We start from the raw sequence: 21552 nt of genomic DNA, 5'->3' as shown, positions 1-21552 counted from the left end.
ACCAAAGCAACTAATTTTGTTAAAGTTATGTGAATTTTTACGCCAATTGATCCGAGACAAACCTGGGATAGGCGTAGAAACCCCTTAATAGGTTGTGAGAAGCAATGGCAACTGGAAGGAAAATCAAACTGGAAAAAAACACGTCAAAAACTTGGTCAAAAACCAACAATATCCTGCCAATATCCATGGAATTTTGTCAAATTGTAAATTTGTATAGCTTTAAACCATGAAGTATAGCATCGAGAGGATGTAAATATACCCCGGCCTGGTTTTTCACTTGTAGAAAAAGCTCCCTTAAAACGCTGGCTTATTAACCGATTGAAAAATGTTGTTAGTTATTTTTCACCATTTGCCTTTTCCTTTACCCCAGCCCATATTCATTTACCCAATATTTTATCTTCAACCCTCGTCCGCTTATAAATATATAAGAACCTGCATGGTCAATTGTTAAGACTTGGGAAAAAATTCTTGGAAAAGATACCAAATAAAACACAAACAAAAAGTTGAGAAACATTTCTTCGTATTTTCTAATCATACATGCAATTTTCTATAACATTGGCAATCAAAGTTGAGAACACTCACAATAACTTTGCTAAATATTTTTCTACGTTATTTGTCAAAAAACGTGACTTCAGCGACTTTCGTCGTCGACTATTCTTAGTTCTACATTACTACAACCTGGAATGATCATGCACTAATATTACCTGTGCTTGACAATGTAGAAAACCTAAAACATATTTACACCAACGAGTTACGCTTACAAATTCCCATTAGGATATAGATATTTCTTATAAAAAATACACAGCTATATATGATTTATTTAAGAAAAGGTTATCCTTCAAAAACCTTCCTTTATATTAGGACTCCAAATATGGCGTTACGCGTCATCTTACCTATGGTGGCACAGACCGTGAACTCATTTTAGTTAACTAAATTAATATGACCTAGAAATTATGATCAGAAAAATGAGAAACGTAGAAAATTTGGCCAATTTCGTATCAAGTGGCACCGTTTCTGTTTCACCCGCGCAGGCAAAGTGAATGTATATAATGTAATGGAAAGCTGCATGTCTTTATGCGATGGGCATGCAAAGAGACCGCTTTCCTATTCAACCTTTCAAGGCGTTTGTGAAGGGCAACCATTTTTGAATTACTTTTTATGACAGATATATTGAAATTTTTTATGAAAATTACAAAGTATGCCTAACTTCTAGTTCTAGTGTTATTTAAACACGTATATATATACTATACACTGGCTCAGGTTGAAACTCCTTCGTGAGCTCAAATATAGCTATACTCGCTGTCTATTTAACAGTCAGATTGCAAGTGTAATTTTTCTGCGAAACTGACAGTTATAACGAGAGCGAAGCTTGAATTAATGAACATTGAAAACAGGAGCGAGTAATCTCACTGTTTCAGTAAACTGAATTAGTAGAAAACGGCATTAAGAATTTACACAGGTAAACTTTATAAAACCGTTACAAAAAGCATGTACAGCAGTATAAAACCGTTGTATTATGTACAATGTATAATGTAACCATGCAATTATACATTGTTAAAAATGACATTTACTTCGAAGCGACAGTGTTTTACAGATCTTTCATATAAAGTCTCCGTTATTACGTAGTTTGCGGCCAAAGCCTGCATTGGGCGCATTGGCCAATTAGAAACACTTTTGTCCGTTACCTCATGATTGAAATTTCAAAGTTTGGGTACCATTCGTCTTATTATATTTACTGGTACCACTGATCTGATAACAAACTGGATATAGTAACTATGTAGCTTTAATAATAAAATTACACTAGGGGCGCTTTCCATTTAGCGGTCAAAATGCATGGTCAGACCGGTCATATTTTGAATTGAAATAGAGTATTTCGTTAAGAATATAACGATGAAACTATATTTCCCGTGCTATAGGCATGTAAACAACGATATACTTGAACGTATGGAGAGTTCTTGAAACACTCTAAAATACCAGTAATCTGTCTGTACTGAAATACAAAAGGACCGGTCTGGCCGTTTTTTCTGTATGAAGGAAAGCGGCCTAAGTTTATTTCTACAAATATATTCTACCATGCAGTTTTGTATTATCAGATCAGTGACTTGTTCAAAGCTGGTTAGTTTGTAAATGTACATTACAAATGATCTCTGCAACAGTACTTTTATCAAGTTGAACCGGTTGTTTCAGAAATCGTCTCTGGCACAATGAAATTTTGTTTTCTAAGATCTTGAACAGATCTGCGTATAAACTACAAATGATCAGGAGGTTAAAATTTTAATCTGGGATAAGTGCTAACAGGGCTACGAACAAACTTCCCCTGACCATTAGGTGGGGATAATGTCACCACGTAAACTTTTGAAAAACGTTTTGCAAAATAGAGGAACTGAAATGGAATTTTTTTGGAATACATAAAGAATAACTTTCATTGCTGACAAAAAGACATTTGCATTATATGCTGACTTTATTTGTAGGCAAGCAGAAACAAGGAAATAAATCACAAAAACTGGGAAAATCTAACTAGCTGTAAAGTTTTGCAAGGCTAAGTTTTCAGTATTAACAACATTTCGCAATTATAGCTTTGCATTTTCGCTATTGCTGATATATAGAAGCTCTTTCTAAGTGGAAACGGGTTTTGTCAAGATAGAAAATTAGTCCAAACTATATAATGCAAATCATCTATTATGTGCTTATGTGTGTTTATACAACTGATTTGCTGCATGTATCAGTCTCTGGAACTGAGTCTCTACATGCATCACGCAATATAAACTCCGGTTGGCTCTGCGGTCGGCGGTCAACACGCGCGTTACGATTGCAAGTAATACCATATTCCCGAGGCATGGTCAGCAATACAAGCACAGGATTAATAACTGAACCACCAACAAAAAATATCGACGCAACTGACCAGACAAACAAACTAAGATGGACATCTGTGTGAATTGCAAGCATGAAGTAAACAGCCATTGGAACGTAGCTCATCCAACAAGATAAAACCAAAAAAAACAACAACAGTGTGACATTTTTTCTCTTTGCCAAAGTTTCGTTAAACATGTTTCTGATCTTAATCATGACGTAAGTGTAGGATATTGTAGCGACAGCCATCGGCAAAAGCAATATACAAAACAGCAACGTGATGTATGCTTTTTTAAAAGCTTTGTTCCTCCAATCTGCATCACAGCGGCCATCGGGAAAAATTTTGTAGACATAGTACATAGGCAAAGTACACAGGCAATAGCTTAACAACCATATTCCCAGCACTACTAATACGCATGCACGCTTTGACATTTGCTTTTTTGGGTATGACATCATATGGCGCGCACGGATGAGAGCCAAAAAAGATATGCTGAAAATGGCTGCCCCTTGAAATGTTTCACGCATCTGTAATATGTACTTGCACGTAAACTGACTGATTGATATTCCCAAAGTGAATTCAAAAATAGAGACAGGGACTTGGACAGCGACGACTCCGAGATCTGCTAAAGCCATGCTTATAACGAAGTAATTACTGTAATGCTTAACTGTATGACGTCTTCTTATACCATTCGCTATGACCAATATATTCGAAAAAATACCAACAACCATTATGATACAGAATGGGACAAGTTGAATCTTTCTGAAGTGATCCTTTAAACTATCAACATCATGATCCACGGTGTTGTTCGACGTTGTATTATTATTAAACATTGTTACGAATTGTCTCTGAAAGCAAAACGAATGAAAAATGTCTAGTTTCGGATTTAATTTGAAAAAATTGAGGTTATATGATAAAACACTCAAGGTAATCAATGCATAATTGGAACAATCTCATTACATATATGCTTTATTTATCGGCATAATTACTTGTCCAATATTGTTGGAGGTTAAATTTTGATATAGAGCTATGTTACAAGAAATAGGTCCATATATGGACGACAGCACACACCCAGACCAATAAAATTCTGTTTCTCTTTCAGCCAACAGGAGGTAAAATCCTATATAAAGCACGATGATATCTTGCGCCAGATACTTGAACGCTTAACGTACCTATTCTTTAGTGAACACAAAGAACCGCGTTTACCACGAATATTTTTAAAGGAACGTTTTTCGTCTGTGTTTTTGATGAAGAAGCTACAGCGAAACGCGTTTTCCATTGGAATATTTGAAACTGCGTTTACCACGAATGTTTTTAAAGGGACGTTTTCTATCAGTGCATTTGCGGAAGAATCGTGTTTCCTGCGAATTTTTGCTTCACGCGCACGGGGAGTAAGTTAGCTAAAAAATTACAAGTCAAAAACGTTTTGCATATAACATGCCGGAGAATTATGAATATACATGCCCCATGCATAGAGATTGGGGAGGCGAGCCCAAAAACCTTTAAAATTTACGTATATAATTCTGTTGTAAATTCTTGTAGAGACTGATTTTGTGTGTACTTATTTAGCAACTTGAAAGACAAGCTTCTATAGACAGCAATATCGGGAATCTTGTCTTCTTGAAGTCTCAAGATAAGTGGAGTGCTTCTAATGTTGAAGTTTCTTTTCTTTTTTTATTTTGCAAAGGTCACATGATCAAAAAGATGTCGTTTTATGAATTGATGTGTCACGCTATCCCCGGATTTCCTCCGGGGAAACCTCGATCTCATCAATAGACCCAAGGTGATAATTCAGTTATGAGATTTAAACGATCTATAAAATACTTCAATTATGCGAAAGAAACGCACGCACCAGTTATTTCAGTAACAAAACTGATTTGATTACTCAAGGGTTGAGGTTTGTTCTTGGTACATGTTGCATGAGCATCAATAATTAGTTGCATATTTAGTTTCAAACTTTAAAAATGGGTTGTTTCCTGTAACCATTAATTCACGCAGATATAGTGTTTCATTAAAAAACGTATACTGATATATTTCGAGACACTCGGACGAGCTTACATTCATCTATTCCTAAAGTTTGCAATTTTCGCTTTAGGTTGGGAATGTTTTGAATACTTGCGCGCTCAAAGGTGTTTATTTAGGAACATTTGTTGGCAACGTTATCGTTGCGAACCAGGCAGTCAAAACAGGAAAACTTTAGTCTTCTGAGCCTTCTTGATCTAAATATAATCAACTCCCCAACCCCAAGGAGGACGTTGTTCTGAACATTGCTGATATTTTGAATATTTTTGTGAAAGGAAAGACGAAACGTCAATGCACTACTCAAACATGAAAAGAAGAGCTCTAGCAGGCGTAAATACGAAAGTGAACTGACAAATACGACATTGCCTCGTGTGTCTTAAGCAATTTAATTTGCCAAAGTCATTGTGTAAAAACGTCTGGGATATGACGAATTTTTTTTAAAGAAGACAGGAAATGAGTTTCTAATTGCTCCTTCCTATGTAATGTACTATCCTATTTTTGTGACCATAGTGATCAAAATCATCAAATTATACTGCCAGACGCTTTCTATTTTATCAACTTCATATTTAACCAGATACCCACGTCACCGAAGTGCTTTTAAGTTTTTCAATTTGACGTGAAATAATAAATATAAGTCTGTAAATACACAATGCCATCGTAGCTGGAATATTGTTGGCAAATCCAGAGTGAACAAATATGGTTCTTTCTTCCACCTCAGCAAATTTTCCTTGGTAAATTATTCGTCAACGCGTATGTTCACAGTTGCAATTTCGTATTTATAAATCCAAATTTTTTGTGAGAATATATCTTTCAGAAATAGCTCCATGAAGGATGAAAGGTGTTTTTCCATAAGGAGCTGATTTCGTATAAAAAAATGCAATTGAAATATTTTATGGCCTACTTTTTCTGATTTCAGGTTCCAACACATGTCTTCACTATATGCAAATACTAAAGTGTACATGCAGCCAGTGCTGATGCACAAAAATAATCGTTGGAACGTTGGCTTCCTCGTGTTTGGTGGAAAACTGTTCTCATCATATATAGTTGAAAGACACAAGTACCCACTTACATTGTGCATGCATGACCGCATTGCATGATTCATATATTTTTCTTCTCTCGAGTCTGTGGTATGCAACCAGTATGCCAGTGACAGCAGTTTCAAGGGTGTTTATATTGCAAATATTTCTATTCTATTCTCTCGTTATTTCTTATAACGCAATATGACTATAGATGGAAGAGTCTAGAAGACAAAGTGAATACGCGCCAGTTTTTAGAAAATCGGAGAGGTATTTCTAGACAGGAAAAAAAAATTCTAATACTGTTGCAATGCGACAATCGAATTATCGGGGACAATCGAGGGTCCGGGATATTCTCCTGACGTTCTTAGTTAAACAGCATACAATAAGATGTCGGTTGGCTTCATATCTGCTTATGCAATGCAATACAATATGATTCTAAAGAGCTATTAAAACACCAACTGACCTTCAATAAAAAAGGCTAGAGCACAAATTATACGACTAAACTTTGCTAAAGACGCTTGCCTGCATGATATTCATTCTCAGACATATGAAAATATATATCATGAAGAAGTGAGAACAGCCAGCTTGCAAGCACACAAGCATTGGTGATACGAACACGTATATTTACACCGCACCTTCAGTTTTGCATTTATACCCCCTCTCCCCTCTAATTCCTTCTTTTCTGATAAAAACAAACGCAAAATATCATTAGGGGCTGTCACCGTAGCAGAGATGAATCCGCTCTTGCAAAATTTTTAGGACGAAAACTTAGTACAATATAGTACGTGTATACGTGTATTATAATATTTCGTTTGATGGTTAAACTATTTGATTGAAAAATATAGTAGTATCGTTATATAGAGATTTGCAGCTGATTTTATAAACGAATAGTTAACTTCTACCTATAATAATAAATATAATTGGGTTTTAACCTTGTCCGCGATGGGTTAGGGGAGGAGGCTGGGAGGGGATTCAAACAATCGCGGATAAAGTTTGCGATGCAAGATAAAATCTACTTGTCGACGACCTCTTATTCATTGCTTCAAAACAACCAAACAACATACCTGATAATGGACAAAAAATGATTACCTTGGAGGTCCAAAAAAACTTCCGAATTTCGTTTAGTTATTAAGAGAAGCCTTTATCCAGCAGCCGTGTACTAGTGTCATTGAAGTCGCATGATAATGCAAGTATTTATTTTGATTCTTCTTTTTTTATTCGGAAATTGTCACGCCTAATCACGTGACAAAGTGTTGCATAGTGTTGCATGTCGCATTATGAATTCATGAGTTAGTTAAAGCCGGATTTGCACCGGGACAAAATCTCGACTTACCCAAGTTGATATCAGTAAGAGATTCTTGAAATAAGATGACTGGAATTCACATGCAATATCAGTATGTAATATCTGTGGTTGAAATGAGTAAATCAATAAATATAGCCGGAGAAACACACAGTTATGCCGCTCATGCGTTGGTCTGATGCATGGTATTTGAGAAAACCAATCTATAGCGCCTGGAGATTATTCCACTATTTAGCGGTCGAAGTGAAATCGTTTGTGTCCGGCTGAAGGATGTCTGGCGCATGCTGCATGCATGCAATATCTTGTCGAGTATAAACTTTAACAGTAATACTGTCAATAGTTTGATCGGTAAGATCTGGGATGACACCACATGCTGGCATTTCTGAATTGTGGTAACTGAAAGAAAATTCATGCTTATTTGAGTTAATTCAGCGATTTTTCAACTGCCTAAAATATCTTTGGTATAAGACAATGATTATTTGGAACAAAGTTGATCCTGCGAATAAATATTTCTAATCATAATTATACAATAAATCAAATGATTATGTGACTGTAAAGCTATATAATCGAAACTGATAACCTTTGTCTTACAAATACAGGTACAGCCTGTATTCTTCGTTAAGCCTATCTATATGGCATAGAAAATGGTTGGAATACATCTTCTAACAGTTTTTGTGGCAACGCGTTGTTGGAAACATTTTTCTCGTGAACCAGGCAGTCAAAACAGGAAAACTAAAGTCGAGTCAGAGTACAGCTGAGCCTCACTGTCATGCAGGTCTTGCAAATTACGAGATCTGTCAAAATTCCAGCAATAGGAATGTTGGAAAAGTTTGGGCCAAGGTTTATTGCAGTGGTGTTCATGTAACGGAATTAAGCCATAAAATTACCTCGGGCTGTCCTAAAAGTACCCTTCACACCCTTTTTTTTATCGTAGCGTTTGTTATTCTTTTATCATTTAGTTAAATTGCCCCCTTTTCTACCTTTCCCAAATGGCCTCTAGGCCACAAGAGGTTCTTCAAAATCAATCAATTTTTTTTCTCCGAAAGCAATTAATTTTTGTAAACAATATTATAGGCCGTTTTTTTTTTCAATTCGCCGACAAGAGGAATGCATTAAACGAGTTTCTAGCAAACTTGCTGAATGTTGCATATTCTGAAAAATATTATTTCGACGCTGCATGCACGAAGTTCTACACGTAGGATGTTATTTTGAGGAATCTTTTTTATTTAAGCTGACGACTGATATTATTGACTCGCCGTTTTTGCCCATGCATGGTACCGCTGAAGTCATGCAATATTATGTTTTATTTAAGTCAACGATCTGTGTCGGCTATAATTTGATGCGGTTTTAGTAGCTATATATTTAATGACCTACGGAAATGGACAACTTATGCCAAATCATGGAAATACCGAATTCTAATAATTAACTGATGAGTTTAAAACAACAATTACAAAAGCTTAATCTTCGTCATGCAGCGTTGGTGAAGCTGGCATTCTTCCAGCCCAACAACGCGAAACCTTTAGGGGTTATACGGCCTGACGAACACATAACAAGTGACAACTCGTATATCCAAGACTAATGTGCAATGGTTTTGTGTTATAATAAAGTATTAAGCAAATATGCGAGTTTTCATGTCGCTAAAATTTAGGATACCTGTTAAATCTATTTAGGAACAACTTTTATATTTCGTCAAGCTTTTATATCAGATAGGGTGAAAAACTATTCCTAAAGTATACTTAAAGTTTTTTTATTAGCAATTAAAGCTTTGTAACGCACATGCAACCTTTTTATTCAAATTTTGCACATGCATGCATGTATATAATCACGGCTTTAATATTTTTACAGTCCTTATTCGCATTCCTTTCCGAGAAATGTCCCCCAGGATTTCTAACGTCAAATGTGGCGAAGTCAGGCTTACAGCTTACTCGATCTGGAGGTCTAAAACAGCCATTGTCGGCCTAAGATAGTGAAATAGTATTTAAACGGTGGCATGGGCATGTAAAGGAACGATCGATGATTATGAATGCTCTGGTGCTGTGGACTCCGTTTACACAAGACAAGTTTAGACACCTGAAATTTGAACAGTTTTGTTTGACTGGACGAAACTTCGGAGTTCAGTTCGGCCACTCTCAAAGTCGTATCGACTTCAAATACAATTGGGAAGTTGAGCTCGTCAGATTGAGAAAATGTTCCTGCCAACTTGCAATGGACTTCTGTTCTCGTTTGATCAAGATTTTTTGAAAATATCGTAACTTATTTCTTTGTTTCAATGGCATACGTTCTTGCCAAGTGGTCGGGAGGCAAAGCGGTCGTTATTATGAGATTGTAACAAGCTTGCGTCGAGTTTTAGGCAAACTATTCCTTGATACGTCACGAAACACAATATCTTCATCATCGTCATCATCTACGTCATTCTCATTCTGAGGCCCGCTATCACTAGCATCAGCGGCTGATCCTAACACTCTAAGGTTAATCAATGGTATATGTGCTACGGCTGAGGCGATAGTTTCTTTCGAAGGTTTCTTTTTTCGGGTACGAGCTTGAGTGTAGAGAAAATAAAAATTATTTCCCACAACAGATATCGGCAGCGCTATGATAACAACACCGCATAGTGCACAGGTGACCCCAATCAACTTGCCTAGTCCGGTGACTGGAACCTTATCTCCATAACCTAATGTTGTCATGGTTACGATAGCCCACCAAAATGATTCCGGAGCATTGCCGAACATCTCCGAATTCGCATCTCTTTCAGCAAGGTAGATAAAACACGAGAACATGATCACTGGAATAATTATAGTTCCTAAGCCAAGAATAAGCTCATTGACACTTGCCAGAATTGCCTTGAGCATAATTTGAAATGATATTGAAAGACTAAACAGTCGATATAAACGAATTGTTTTGAGCGGGATAAGCCAAACTGTTCTTGTATCTTCTAATAAGAAACTTAAAAAATACGGAAGTAGTGTTACAAAGTCTATCCAGTTCATAAACGATTTGAGGAATTTAATTTTACTGGGACAAAAGAGGACTCGAACGAGAAATTCTAGTGTGAAATAAAGAGAAGATATTTCAAAGATTTTGTCGAGTATGTACACACTGGCCACGTCGTCAAGAAATCGAGGCAAGCTACGCAGACAAAACTGTAGCAACATTAACATGATGAAGATACTAGAAAACACTGCGAAAACCTACAAGAAAAAATTATTGAACTATATTAATGCATTAAATAGGATGAAGATAATTATTTATTTATACACTGAATTATCTTAAACAATATATGGCAAATGCTTTAGACTATATAAGGCGATGGAAGCAGACGTCCTCCCCTGTAATTCTCCTTTCATACAAGGGCAAGTAATCCGAAAGTTCTCAGTTGAGGTTATTTAGTTTAGCTAGTGTAAGCATGTATGCATATAGATAATAAAATAACCTTCGATGCGGTTGTTGAGTTCGGCTTTTCCAAAACTGTCCAAGCTATTTTCTTGTACTTCTTCCACATAACAGCAACTTTATCAACACAAGCTTCAGTTGAAGCTTGCGAACTTCTTTGATGGACGTCAATTACTGCTGATTCTGTATTTTCTTGTTTTTCCTTAGCACACGACTGTAAAGACTTTTCATTTTTTATTTGATTCTTGTAGTGTACCCAACAACACGACTCCATGTTGTGTGTATTGATTCCCCAAAAGGCCAGCTCCTCCGCAAACTGCGAGGCACAAATATGAGTTGGGCAGTGGAGTTGTCCCGTGCGGTAATAATTTAACACTTCGTTGAATATCACAGAATTACGATCAAAGAAATATTCTTTATTTGCGTGATCGTACTCGGGCGAGAATGGATGTTTCTGGGCCAACCAACATAACCGTGTATGTTCTATAGCAGTGAGTGTGCCAAAATACGTCTGAAAACGTTGACCGCCAACGTTTATCACAACTCGTTGACTCAGTGCCATTGTATTCGTGGAATAGCCTTTAACACTTCGTCTTCTACCAGTTGCCGCCATACTGTGTTAAGCTGCTGTATTTCTGCTGATAGTTCAAAACAATCGCTTCATTAATTAATCCTGTCTGAAAACAATTTGTTTATCTAATTAAACCAACATCAAAACTTTTATTGGCGTTAAAGCCCAGCGTTAGCTTCAAACTTCCAACAGCGGAGCCGGAGGTAATCTCTTATTCATTTATACCATGTAGGTGGACAAAACATTAATCTTTTGTATTAAGTCTGTTAGCACGTCGCTCTTTTGTCATATATGTGAACAATGATACGTTCAAGGTTACTCATTATATACAACATAAATTGTGCCAGTTTTCGTTGATAAAATGATAAACTCGGTTGTACAAGTTTAGCAAACAATATAAAAACCCTTTGTGCCATAAAATCAGTTGATCTCATCGATATACCGTGAAAAAAAACACGCAAAACGGGTAACAGACGTCTGAAATCCATTGAGACACAGGTTGCTTTCAAATATATAGAGATAACTTTTTCGTTCGCTATTGACCTCATGCATTATCATGCGTGGGAATTACATTCGTCATTTAAAAGGAAATAAGATAAAATAAAAACTTGAACATGCATAATTTCTTTTCAAAACCAATAATAGTAAGTGTAAATTTTATCCAGAAAGATGGTAGCTATGGTAAAGAGCGACGGTATATACTTTTTTTTATCAACCTTGTCGTCATCCAAACCCCTCAACACACTATTTAACACTTCATTTGTTTAAAGAAAACACATTTGCTTTGGTGTGATAAGAGAATGCGATAAAATACCACATAAGCGGGTGAATATAGTTTGCTGATATACACTACAGCCAGACAGAAGGTTTTGTATGTTCTGCTAGTGGTGTATAGCAAGCGGTCATGCTCTAAGCGACATGTGTGGCCGTATCAGCGCATGATTTAGTATTTGAGATTGAAACGTTTATAATTCACGCATGCGTCCGCCACAGCTTTCGGCCCTTGTTTGCGCCATCGTTTAATAAACCGCCGTATTGAATTTGAAAAATCAAGCACCGAATATAGCAAGACGACAAAAAAGCGACGCAGCCCGGAGCTCAAGGTTCGTAACAGCTAGCAAACAGACATATTATACCACAAGTCGCTTTGCAAAAAAAACAAACCAGCATGATTGCATCTAAACAAGCAGCCTGTTCTTTAATTTAGGCAGATAAATCGTATCATAATACATGTTAGGAAACAATAAACGGGGGGTTAATTTCACCTAAAACAACCCGAATTAAGAACGACATATAGGAGGCATGCAATAATTGATAAAACTCTCCACATGATTAACAGTTATATTGGCGATACATCCAACAGCTTATTGTTTAACACACAAAATATCCTGTAGAGAGCTTGCAATTCTATACCAATTGAATAATCAAGCAAAGGGATGTCAAAACGGTTAATATAAGTCATTCATTTGTTCGCGTGCATGTTCAAAGTTCCTATATTTGGTGGACATATCCAATATTCCCAACTTAGGTTTGATTATTGTTTATCGGTCATTAGCAACAAAACTTCATTAGTGTATGGAGTACTGAATGATATAGTATAATTCTTAAACAAGCGATACTTTCTATTTAATCTTAAAATTATTATAAAGCTGCACGCCTATATTATTATACAGTTAAAATATCTTTAGCACTGTACCCACTATGTTTGTCACTATGAATTCGGAGTTATAAGGAGTCATTACCTCACTTTACTATATGACAACATAGCTATAAATACAGCAAATGTAAGATGTTTTGAGCAATGCCAACTGCTTCACCTTCCTTTATACGCCCCTGTATTAGAAACCTCGTGTTTTGAACCTGCCTTCTCCAACCGCATTTGATCCAGCAATGTTTGTAGATCCTTCAACCTACAAATACAAGAACACAAGCTTTTTTATTGCTTTAGGGTTGTTTAAAGATGATGTCACTAACATGATACAAAACTTACTCTGCTCCATTCAACATGTCCAAAAATGCATGAAATTGTTTGAAGGAAGTTTCAATGCTTTCCAACACATTGTCATCTAAGAGGTCTGTTCTTGAAACTGAAAGGAAATTACCATGCATATACTTTGTAGATACATTATATTTAGTTTTCTACTAAAACGTTCTTTCTAGACGTGTTTTTAACAGGTTACGAACTTGCAGCGCCACATTCAGGTGCATGTTCTGAGAGAGCGTAATCATGCAGAGAGCAAACAAACTTCCAGCCATTTGGGGAATATGCCCAAATGCAGAATTAAATACTGAACTGAATACTTACTTCGGCGTTTTCCCCATACTTGTGGTTGACGAGAAGAACCTTGGTCGTCAGAAACCTGCCAGAGAAAAAATAAATGCGTGGCATTCATTATTTAAATATTCCCAAAAAATTCACATAAAAAACATTGATTTAAAAAAAACAGATGTTGATTTGGAAATTTACCGAGCCAACAGCTTTCAAAAATTCAATTTCACGCCGAAGCCGCCGATTTTCCAATTGTAACTGTGTGTAAGAGATAATACATATATTAGACGCTACAATTGTTTCATATGCATATGAAACCATGGTTAGATGCAACGTGAACGTTTAGGAAATAGTAGCAACCTCAAGAAGTTGTTCTGATTCTACTGTCCTAGTGTGGTTCTCCTCTTTCAGACGATGTTTAAGATACTCGACCTCAATCTGAAACAAACATCATATTTGTCAAATTACAACAATAAATATTCTATATAGATGACGTCATTATGATAGAAATGGATTTGAGTCTTAATTTTGATTAAAATTTTTTAAGACGTTTTACGTTTTAGTACCTCTAATTGTCGAATTCTTTCCGGCGTATCGTCCTGTGACTTGTCTGGAAACAAAGTTATTTATATTTATGATGGTATAAAATTTTTAATTCAAATTATAATTTTTGCCTGTATGTATATTCTTATTTCAGATTCTCTGATTTTTCTTCATTTATAAGCGAAAACTAAGAGGTACAATCTTTCTTATCTTCGTAATTGACGAGGCAAGGTGACATGTACTTAGAGGTCAAAACGGGGAGTCTAAAATTTGTTGAACACAATGAAGTGTTCAAAGTCAGCATATATAACCAATCCAACCCTCATAATTATATATACAGCTTTTTATTTGCCACATATGTACCTAAGCTGCTGGTAGGTCGTTCTTCTTCAAGTTCTGATTTTTCCGCTTCTGTTTTTTCTTCTTTTTCCTTCAGCCCTTCAGTATTTCTGTCCTATATTTATGTAAATAAAAATTGATTTACGGTTTAACACATTGCTATAAAGATAATGCGCATGCGCTATCATCCATTAAACGTTAGTTATATACGCAAGTAAAAAACTTGTGACAAAACTGACACTCAAATTTAAATTAGAGCAAAATCATTGCTAAACCTGTGTTCCAGTGAACGGCCAAGTTCTTGTATTGTTTTTATGTCTAAAACATAAAAAGAGATTTTCTTTCGTTTTGCAAACAAGGATCATGGTAAAAGAAGGCAAATTTTACTTTTTTTTCAGGTAAAGATATTTTGCCAGGGAGCTAAAAACGTCAAAACATTTAACGAAAACAACCCTGATTACACAGACCCGCATGGATATGTTAAACCAATGAAACAAACAGTCAATGAGATGCATTATAGCCTACACACGTGTTTAGAAATGAGTTCAAATGATAAATAACAACAAACAAATTACAAAAGAGGAAAAGTTCTGACCTGTTTGTCCCAACCCTCGCAGCGGTTCTCCATGGAATACCATGACCTCTGGTAGTTTTGATTGATATACTGGATCTCTTAACTCTACAACAATAAAATATGTATGTTTTCTTACCAAAATTCTCGAATGGGGTCTCGCAGTTAAAAACATCAATCATGTATTGTCAGTTTTAATTGTCTAAATTGCCGTAATATACATGCATGCATGATAATCCATTCCACAGAAATGAAATCACCCCGCCACACAGTTGAACTGTTTTACGAAATTCAAGCGAAGGTCAAATAAATTACTGTTAAAAGCTGTTCCCAAAATAATTTACTTTGACACTCCAGTTTTTGTCGCGCCAGTTTTTGATCGTCTCCGTTTTGTCTTCTTTAATTTACTTCCAGAAGGACTTGTTTCTTGAACACCAAGCCAGGCATACTGTGTGGATATAGAAGATATACAGTATATGTATGGTAAGCATACTGTGTGGATATAGAAGGATATACATGTATGTGTATGGTAAATATCGTGTATTTAACCAGAGACAATTGGTGATAAACACAAATATTTAGCAGTTGTCTGATAGTTACGTACTTCTGTTTCTCCTCGACCAGCGTTAACCAGAACATGTTGAGTGATTGACGTAATCAAATCTCTTTCTTTAAATAAAAATACAGGCTAAACACAAGCTATATTATCACAACTGCAAGTACATTTTATTATCACAATATCACTTCTTATCGTAATTTGCTGTAGCAGTGTTAAACAAGATGTGACCAAAATATAAAACAATCACAAGTCAAATGCACCAACACAATTTAATCTAAATATATTTTTAATTCATCTTTATAAATCATCATCATTATGGAGCGTACTGATGAGATGATGTATATATTTGACCAGCATGCACTTCATTTGAAGAAGCCAATCAAGTTTCTCAACAGAAAAAAACTTCAATATTCATCTTACCAATCAACGGGTTTATTCTTAAATCAAGAACCGCGAGTGACTTGTTACATCTCAATAATGACTGGAGTGCGAGGGCACCTCGATTGGAAATGCCACATTGTTGCAAATCCAGAGCTGTGGAAAAGATTTGTTTACATAGGTGAGATATGTGCCACCAGCACTATTTCAAGGTGTTTATTAGTGAAACAATATAAAACAGGGTTTTTTCCCTCCTCGTACGCATGAAATGTCCATAAAATGTCCATACAGTCGTGCAGTTAAATGATAAGCCAGGTGATTCATAAAGAACTATTGATAACATCATACTGTAGCATCTAATAACATTCAGTGACGTGCGTTAATACATGCATTAATGCACATCAGTTCTACATAGTTTTCTGTCATACAAACTCATATACATACAAATCCATGCACATACCGAATGAATTTGAATACTGAATGACATTACATGTACATATTTTGTCTGATATGATGTCAGCATGGTTACCAAAACTGCTTCATAAGCATGTTTTACATATTACAGCCCACCTTTAAGCCATAGATCATCTTTTAGAGCCTCAGCAAGTGATTCAACACCTCTGTCACCCAATAAACTGTTCTTACAAACTGTAATTCTTCGCAGTCCAGACATTCTATCTAAGTCAGGCACACGATATCGTAAACTGTCTTGCCACGCCAAACTATGTTTTTTTGTTGCTTGATACTGTTTGGTAAAAAGTAAAACACATCACACGTACTAAATGCAGCGGCACAGTGTAAATTGCTAATCACACACAAAAGAAGTTCCGTCAGAATATTTTGGTACGATAGGGGTTCACGCGAGTACTACCTTAACTAAGGACTATTTTGACTAAGGACTACCTTCAGTTGGTCTAACTAGAACCTCTTTACAGTTATAGGTACAAGATACATATACATATAGTCTCCTGGTCTTAGGGAAGGACTTTCCTTCACTAAATTTATGTTAGAAGACAAGAAGACATTTGTAGAGCGAGCCACCGGTCAAAGGTGCAAACAGGGCCATGTACCAGTAAAACACAGTGTTTTGCTACGCCCTGGGCGCAAACGTTTGTGGATCATGCGTTAGATCGAGTGTCACGACCTCTCACGAGGCAACTGTATAAACTGAACTAATCAAACTAGCAAACAATGTCAGTGAACTGAAAGTACGGAGATAAGTTACGTTGAGAGGTCGTTCAGAACTTTACGCTTACGCCTTATATACCGAAGTATTCCCACACAGTGTCTGTATTTGGGATGTTCAGATGCTCAGTAAAACGTTTGCGGCCAGGTTAGCATTGTGAAACATATATGAAGCTGAACATGGAACGTACATATACGAGGTAAATTACACCTTAATAATATATCCATATATATCCATATATAGCTGCAAGAAGGTCGCACAGAGGACGCAAGATACCAGTACATAAGTCAATTTAGTCCTTCTTTATTCGTTCTCTAAATACTTCTCTGTCACTTGCAGTGAAGATTGACTGAATTTGAAAGCTGTGGTGAATATTTGTTCCTGACTGGTCTATGATATACATGACATACGTATAACTCTACCTTAATCAATTTTGCTAGCGTTTCTGCCCCACGCCATGTTAGGCAGCAACCAGTTAGATTTAAGGACTGTAAAGAGTAACAACTTCTGATAGCCAAGCTTATGACTAAAAATTAAATAGTGATTACTATAAGAAATTATCGTGTTTATTCTTGATGGGAAGTTTACTGGGAAGAAGACAATCAAACATGGTGTATTGATATAATTTCATTCCATACCTTCAAATCCATTGTCACCAATTTGACAGTTTTCAAATGAAAGATGTTTAAGGGTCTTGTTTCTAAACAGCCCCTGATGAAGGTACACAGAAAATTAGTGATATCTAATGTACATGGGAAAATTAATTTAACCATCAATGTAATCCAATACCTTGGATAAACAATTAAGATCACGAGTTCTCAAAGGAACATTTTGCAAAATCAAAACCTCTAGTTGTTCTGTTACACTCAGACAGTCCTTCAAAGACCTAAAGTAATCATGTTAATGACATTTTTACAATGGTTGCATTACTGCTCTACAATTCATCAACTTTATTTATACCTGCATAGTTTATAAGTGACATCCTTTGATCTAATTGGTGGTGCTTTTTTTCGACACAAGTTCATACCACTGACAAATTCTAAACATTGAACCACACAAAGCACATCATCCTCTTACAGTATACCTCAGCCAGGTGTACAGTAGTTTGTCAGTTTAACATAGTGTGGTAGTCACACCAGAAAGATCTTTGGCATAGAGTAAATTGGAAATATATTTTACATATAGTTAAATCTGGGCTATTCTTGTATACTGCCTAGAAGGTATGCACATTGCATTAAGGGACCGTTAACAAATAGCAGGATCTAGTGGGCATATAAATCGCTTCAGGATTTTGCAGTTGGAATCGATTCTTCATATAGAAGACGTCATGCATTTATACCTGGTTGTCCATTGTTAATTTTTTCTTGCCAATAACTCTTCAAAGCAATAACTTTCAAGTTCTTATTTATTCTAGTTGCGTTAAAGATGGGATTCCAGTCTTGCAGGGGAATCCTGTCCGCATTACAGTCAACAGATTCGTCCGCTAGGTTTGCTGTTACGATACTCAATGGACAGGAACCTTGTAAAGCACAGAGATTCTCGTAGCAGCTCTTAAAGTCAATAGCATTTCGCTGTCTTTGACGGACAGTTTCAATCATTTCCTTTGTATAAATGCAAAAATTGCTTAGTAGATCATTTCTCGATCTGGAGAAAATAAGAATACAATAAAAAATGTTTTTTGTTTTGTCAATATTTTCAAAAATGGCGCTGAGTTGTTCCCAGAGTTGTTCCTGTCGTGCTTTGAGAATGGAAACTAGTCGTTAAAGAATGATATTTCAATATGGCGGTCCGTAGAGGAGTGGGAATATACTTCAGGCAATTCTTACTTCAGGGAAGGAACAAGCGAATAAACACGACCTCATTTATTGCCGCTTGTTATAGTACTGAAAAGGACGAGATTACATCGAATCCCTTTTTTGATAAATATGCAGAAAAAATTAAGCGAGCCACAAGCAGTCAAAGGTACTAGATGTCTAAATAAATAACTGAAACTGCGCAATACATACAGTGTAAAACTATAGAAAAACAGAACTTATAAGTGTTAGTGTTACTTTTTACAATGTTTGTAAGTACATTGTTGATGAATACAAGCTGTTAATTTCATTAAACTATATATAGCGTTGAAAATCAAAAAACCAAGGCTACATCTTCAACTTTCTATGAAAACGTTTTGAATCGTGAAATTGAGGATTTTAAAGCAAAATCTCAAAAGGTATTGAAGAGTGAAGATCTCTTTTTATGAGCCTTATTACGCAGGAGACAACAAGCAGTTGGACTGCAGATTTTGAGTGTTCATCAGTTTGTTTTTTGCTACAAAGTAAATGCTTGGGTAAAAGGAGTGATTTGAATGATAAAATTATGGTTGCTTTTCAACTTATTTGCTCTGTTGATAAGAAACAACACACACTGTACATTGATTTGTTATAGAAAAGTTCGATTAGTCCAAACTCTCGAGATGGGTCACGTTCACTTTATGGGCAAAAGGTACGTACGTATAAATATATATACAACGTTTTTTGGTGTGGCGACAACGACGACGACTGGTTCAGTAACGCGTAACATCAACCCTAACACTGTTAACAATAGCGGCATCGTAACATTTCGCAACATTGAACTGCTATATTTCCATCCAAAACACTTTAGGGACTGGATGCCATAATGCATTTAGAGAAAGTTAAGGATGAAAGCGCTGGTACAATAGAAGAGGTTTGAACAGAATCAATCTTTTACTTATTGTTGTGTAGTACATACCATATAATACATTGTCAATAAAGGATTCAGACTGAGACGAGATTTTCACCAAAATTCACTGTAAAATCATTCATTTTTAGTCAAGCAGAATTTGTTTCAAGTGCTCGTAATAGAGAACCATTTGAAAAAAATAAATATATACACCCTTTTAATAATTACGTCACGAATACGTTTTGGGCCAGGTAGCCTCCCTTTCAATCGTTTAAAGACGCAAGTTGATTGGCTCACGCAGGCTAGACCAGATCCAGTAACGTGATTTTCGAAAGGGTTGCATTCCTAAAACTTGTCATTTCCTACAATTAAGTTTTAATAGCAATATTTACCTCGTATTTGTACGCTTTTAACATTGTAGCTTTGGAGAGAGCATCACAGAAACAAGGATTGTGTTTCCGCTGTTATACCAGTACGTTGAAAACATCTTTTTAGTCTATTCTCGTTGAATATTTTCTAACTTTGAATATGATCCCTTTTTGCTGTAAAGGGTTTACATTTTCTGTAAAATTCAATCTTTAACTTATTATTGTAGGCAGAAATGTATGATAAAATACAAGAAAAAGCTAGAGAATACCCAATGGTACGTGGGTACAATGCAGTATCCCCTAGCAGGACATTGCTGGACAGTAGGGGGTGCAAATGAGACGATCCCTCGTATAGTATGAGGGTTTTTTATGAAATTATAGGACGATTTCAAAAGGACTATTTGTAGGTGATAAAATACTTTGTACAATACTTTGAACTTAATTGGTTTTTTGTACAACCGTCCATGATGAGTTAACAATTTTTCAGTTCGTTTACCCCGTTCCGCGCAATGAAGGATATGAATTAATGGTTGGAGAGTTTTCAGATGACCAGTTTTACCTAACATCAGTCATAAATTATCAGGTATGATCCATACATAATCTGTTTTATACCCTATAATATTTAAATCCTCTCAAAGGCAGACTTGTAGGTGTTTAATTTATAATCTATATATGTACAGTATGTAGGATAAAAGGCCAGGTTTAGAAAACGAGGTATCCAGGTTGGTTGTAACTGAGGCTTGTTTATTCATTTCATTTTTAGACGCTTGGGGAGAATTCACCGTGGCTTGTTGCTTTTACACATTTTACTGAACTAAAAGAAAGCAAAGGTGTTCATCTTCATTTTTTTCAATACATTATCAATTCATGCAAACATGATCTATCACGAATTTGCATCATCACTATGAACGTTGACAATCGACCTTTTTTTAGACCCTATACAAATCAACGTGATTTCTAATGGAAATGAATTTTTTTCATTATAAAGGAATTGTCCTAATGGTTGGAGAAGTAGATACAAAACAACTTGTAAGTTTACCATAGTGAGCGATCCTTTACCAGCCAACACCCTGAATACATTGTATGTATCATGTTTGTATGACAACTGGGAATGTGACCGGAAAAAAGTATATCGAAACCATTGTGGACCTTTAACAAAGATGTTGCCAGTCAGTTATAAAAATATTCTTGACGCATGTTTTATTCTCCAGGCCACCCATGAAGCGATGTTCATAGCAAATCTAATCCAACTTTACTATGGCACAGATGATGGACAGAAACTGTCTTTACTGAGGACATTTAATAAAAATCCTGATCAATTTAATCACATGTCTGTGATAGAAGAAATGCAAAGAAGTACCGTCCAGTCCCCAGGCGACGAATGAGATTGACAGAACTAGTTATAAACTGTACAAAGACTGTGTTTCTGTTCACTTAACATTGAATACAGTATAAGTTATTACAACATGTCACTATAACAACTTGCACACACCTCCTCTGTTTTCGA

The 21552-nt window shown here is 35.9% G+C and overlaps 3 protein-coding genes across 3 annotated transcripts; 1 reads left to right on the top strand and 2 right to left on the bottom strand.

Moving 5' to 3' along the window:
- Positions 1 to 8907: 8907 nt before the first annotated feature.
- Positions 8908 to 11309, bottom strand: LOC114518328 (potassium voltage-gated channel subfamily C member 1-like). The gene is made up of 2 exons (XM_028538308.1): positions 10620 to 11309; positions 8908 to 10377 (listed from the first exon to the last, which is right to left on the bottom strand). Exons 1-2 carry the CDS (start codon positions 11190 to 11192, stop codon positions 9505 to 9507), a joined length of 1446 nt encoding a protein of 481 aa, XP_028394109.1. The 5' UTR covers positions 11193 to 11309; the 3' UTR covers positions 8908 to 9504.
- Positions 11310 to 12362: 1053 nt separating this feature from the next.
- LOC114516997 (centrosomal protein of 78 kDa-like) lies at positions 12363 to 18701 on the bottom strand. The gene is made up of 18 exons (XM_028536632.1): positions 18335 to 18701; positions 17956 to 18034; positions 17785 to 17881; positions 17634 to 17706; positions 17418 to 17521; positions 16380 to 16554; positions 15852 to 15965; positions 15477 to 15541; positions 15217 to 15320; positions 14897 to 14980; positions 14577 to 14619; positions 14326 to 14416; positions 13986 to 14029; positions 13780 to 13857; positions 13618 to 13677; positions 13456 to 13510; positions 13141 to 13237; positions 12363 to 13060 (listed from the first exon to the last, which is right to left on the bottom strand). The coding sequence occupies exons 1-18, from the start codon at positions 18591 to 18593 to the stop codon at positions 12964 to 12966; spliced, it is 1719 nt and encodes a 572-aa protein (XP_028392433.1). The 5' UTR covers positions 18594 to 18701; the 3' UTR covers positions 12363 to 12963.
- On the top strand, positions 18700 to 21448 carry LOC114517013 (ATP synthase mitochondrial F1 complex assembly factor 1-like). Its single transcript, XM_028536656.1, has 10 exons — positions 18700 to 18957; positions 19114 to 19207; positions 19423 to 19479; positions 19639 to 19701; positions 20099 to 20149; positions 20273 to 20320; positions 20533 to 20628; positions 20809 to 20875; positions 21034 to 21074; positions 21257 to 21448. Exons 1-10 carry the CDS (start codon positions 18776 to 18778, stop codon positions 21428 to 21430), a joined length of 873 nt encoding a protein of 290 aa, XP_028392457.1. The 5' UTR covers positions 18700 to 18775; the 3' UTR covers positions 21431 to 21448.
- The last annotated feature ends 104 nt before the right edge of the window (positions 21449 to 21552 follow it).

This window comes from Dendronephthya gigantea, unplaced genomic scaffold, assembly GCF_004324835.1.
Source record: "Dendronephthya gigantea isolate DGI-Jeju-01 unplaced genomic scaffold, DenGig_1.0 000000F, whole genome shotgun sequence".
Lineage (NCBI taxonomy): Eukaryota > Metazoa > Cnidaria > Anthozoa > Malacalcyonacea > Nephtheidae > Dendronephthya > Dendronephthya gigantea.
Note: the sequence above shows the minus strand (reverse complement) of the source record. Positions and strands in the feature narration are given on the sequence as shown.

What these genes read in the sequence shown, in the direction of transcription:
- LOC114518328 (XM_028538308.1), bottom strand. Translation starts at nt 11,192, where the DNA reads ATGGCGGCAACTGGTAGAAGACGAAGTGTTAAAGGCTATTCCACGAAT. An exon ending in ACTCAACAACCGCATCGAAG is followed by an intron (nt 10,378 to 10,619) that starts GTTATTTTATTA and finishes TTTTTCTTGTAG; the next exon opens with GTTTTCGCAGTGTTTTCTAG.
- LOC114516997 (XM_028536632.1), bottom strand. Translation starts at nt 18,593, where the DNA reads ATGATTGAAACTGTCCGTCAAAGACAGCGAAATGCTATTGACTTTAAG. An exon ending in TGGTGACAATGGATTTGAAG is followed by an intron (nt 17,522 to 17,633) that starts GTATGGAATGAA and finishes TTTAATTTTTAG; the next exon opens with TCATAAGCTTGGCTATCAGA. An exon ending in ACGACCTACCAGCAGCTTAG is followed by an intron (nt 14,030 to 14,325) that starts GTACATATGTGG and finishes CTTTGTTTCCAG; the next exon opens with ACAAGTCACAGGACGATACG.
- LOC114517013 (XM_028536656.1), top strand. Translation starts at nt 18,776, where the DNA reads ATGGCGGTCCGTAGAGGAGTGGGAATATACTTCAGGCAATTCTTACTT. An exon ending in AAGCTAGAGAATACCCAATG is followed by an intron (nt 20,321 to 20,532) that starts GTACGTGGGTAC and finishes ACAATTTTTCAG; the next exon opens with TTCGTTTACCCCGTTCCGCG. An exon ending in AAGTAGATACAAAACAACTT is followed by an intron (nt 21,075 to 21,256) that starts GTAAGTTTACCA and finishes TTTATTCTCCAG; the next exon opens with GCCACCCATGAAGCGATGTT.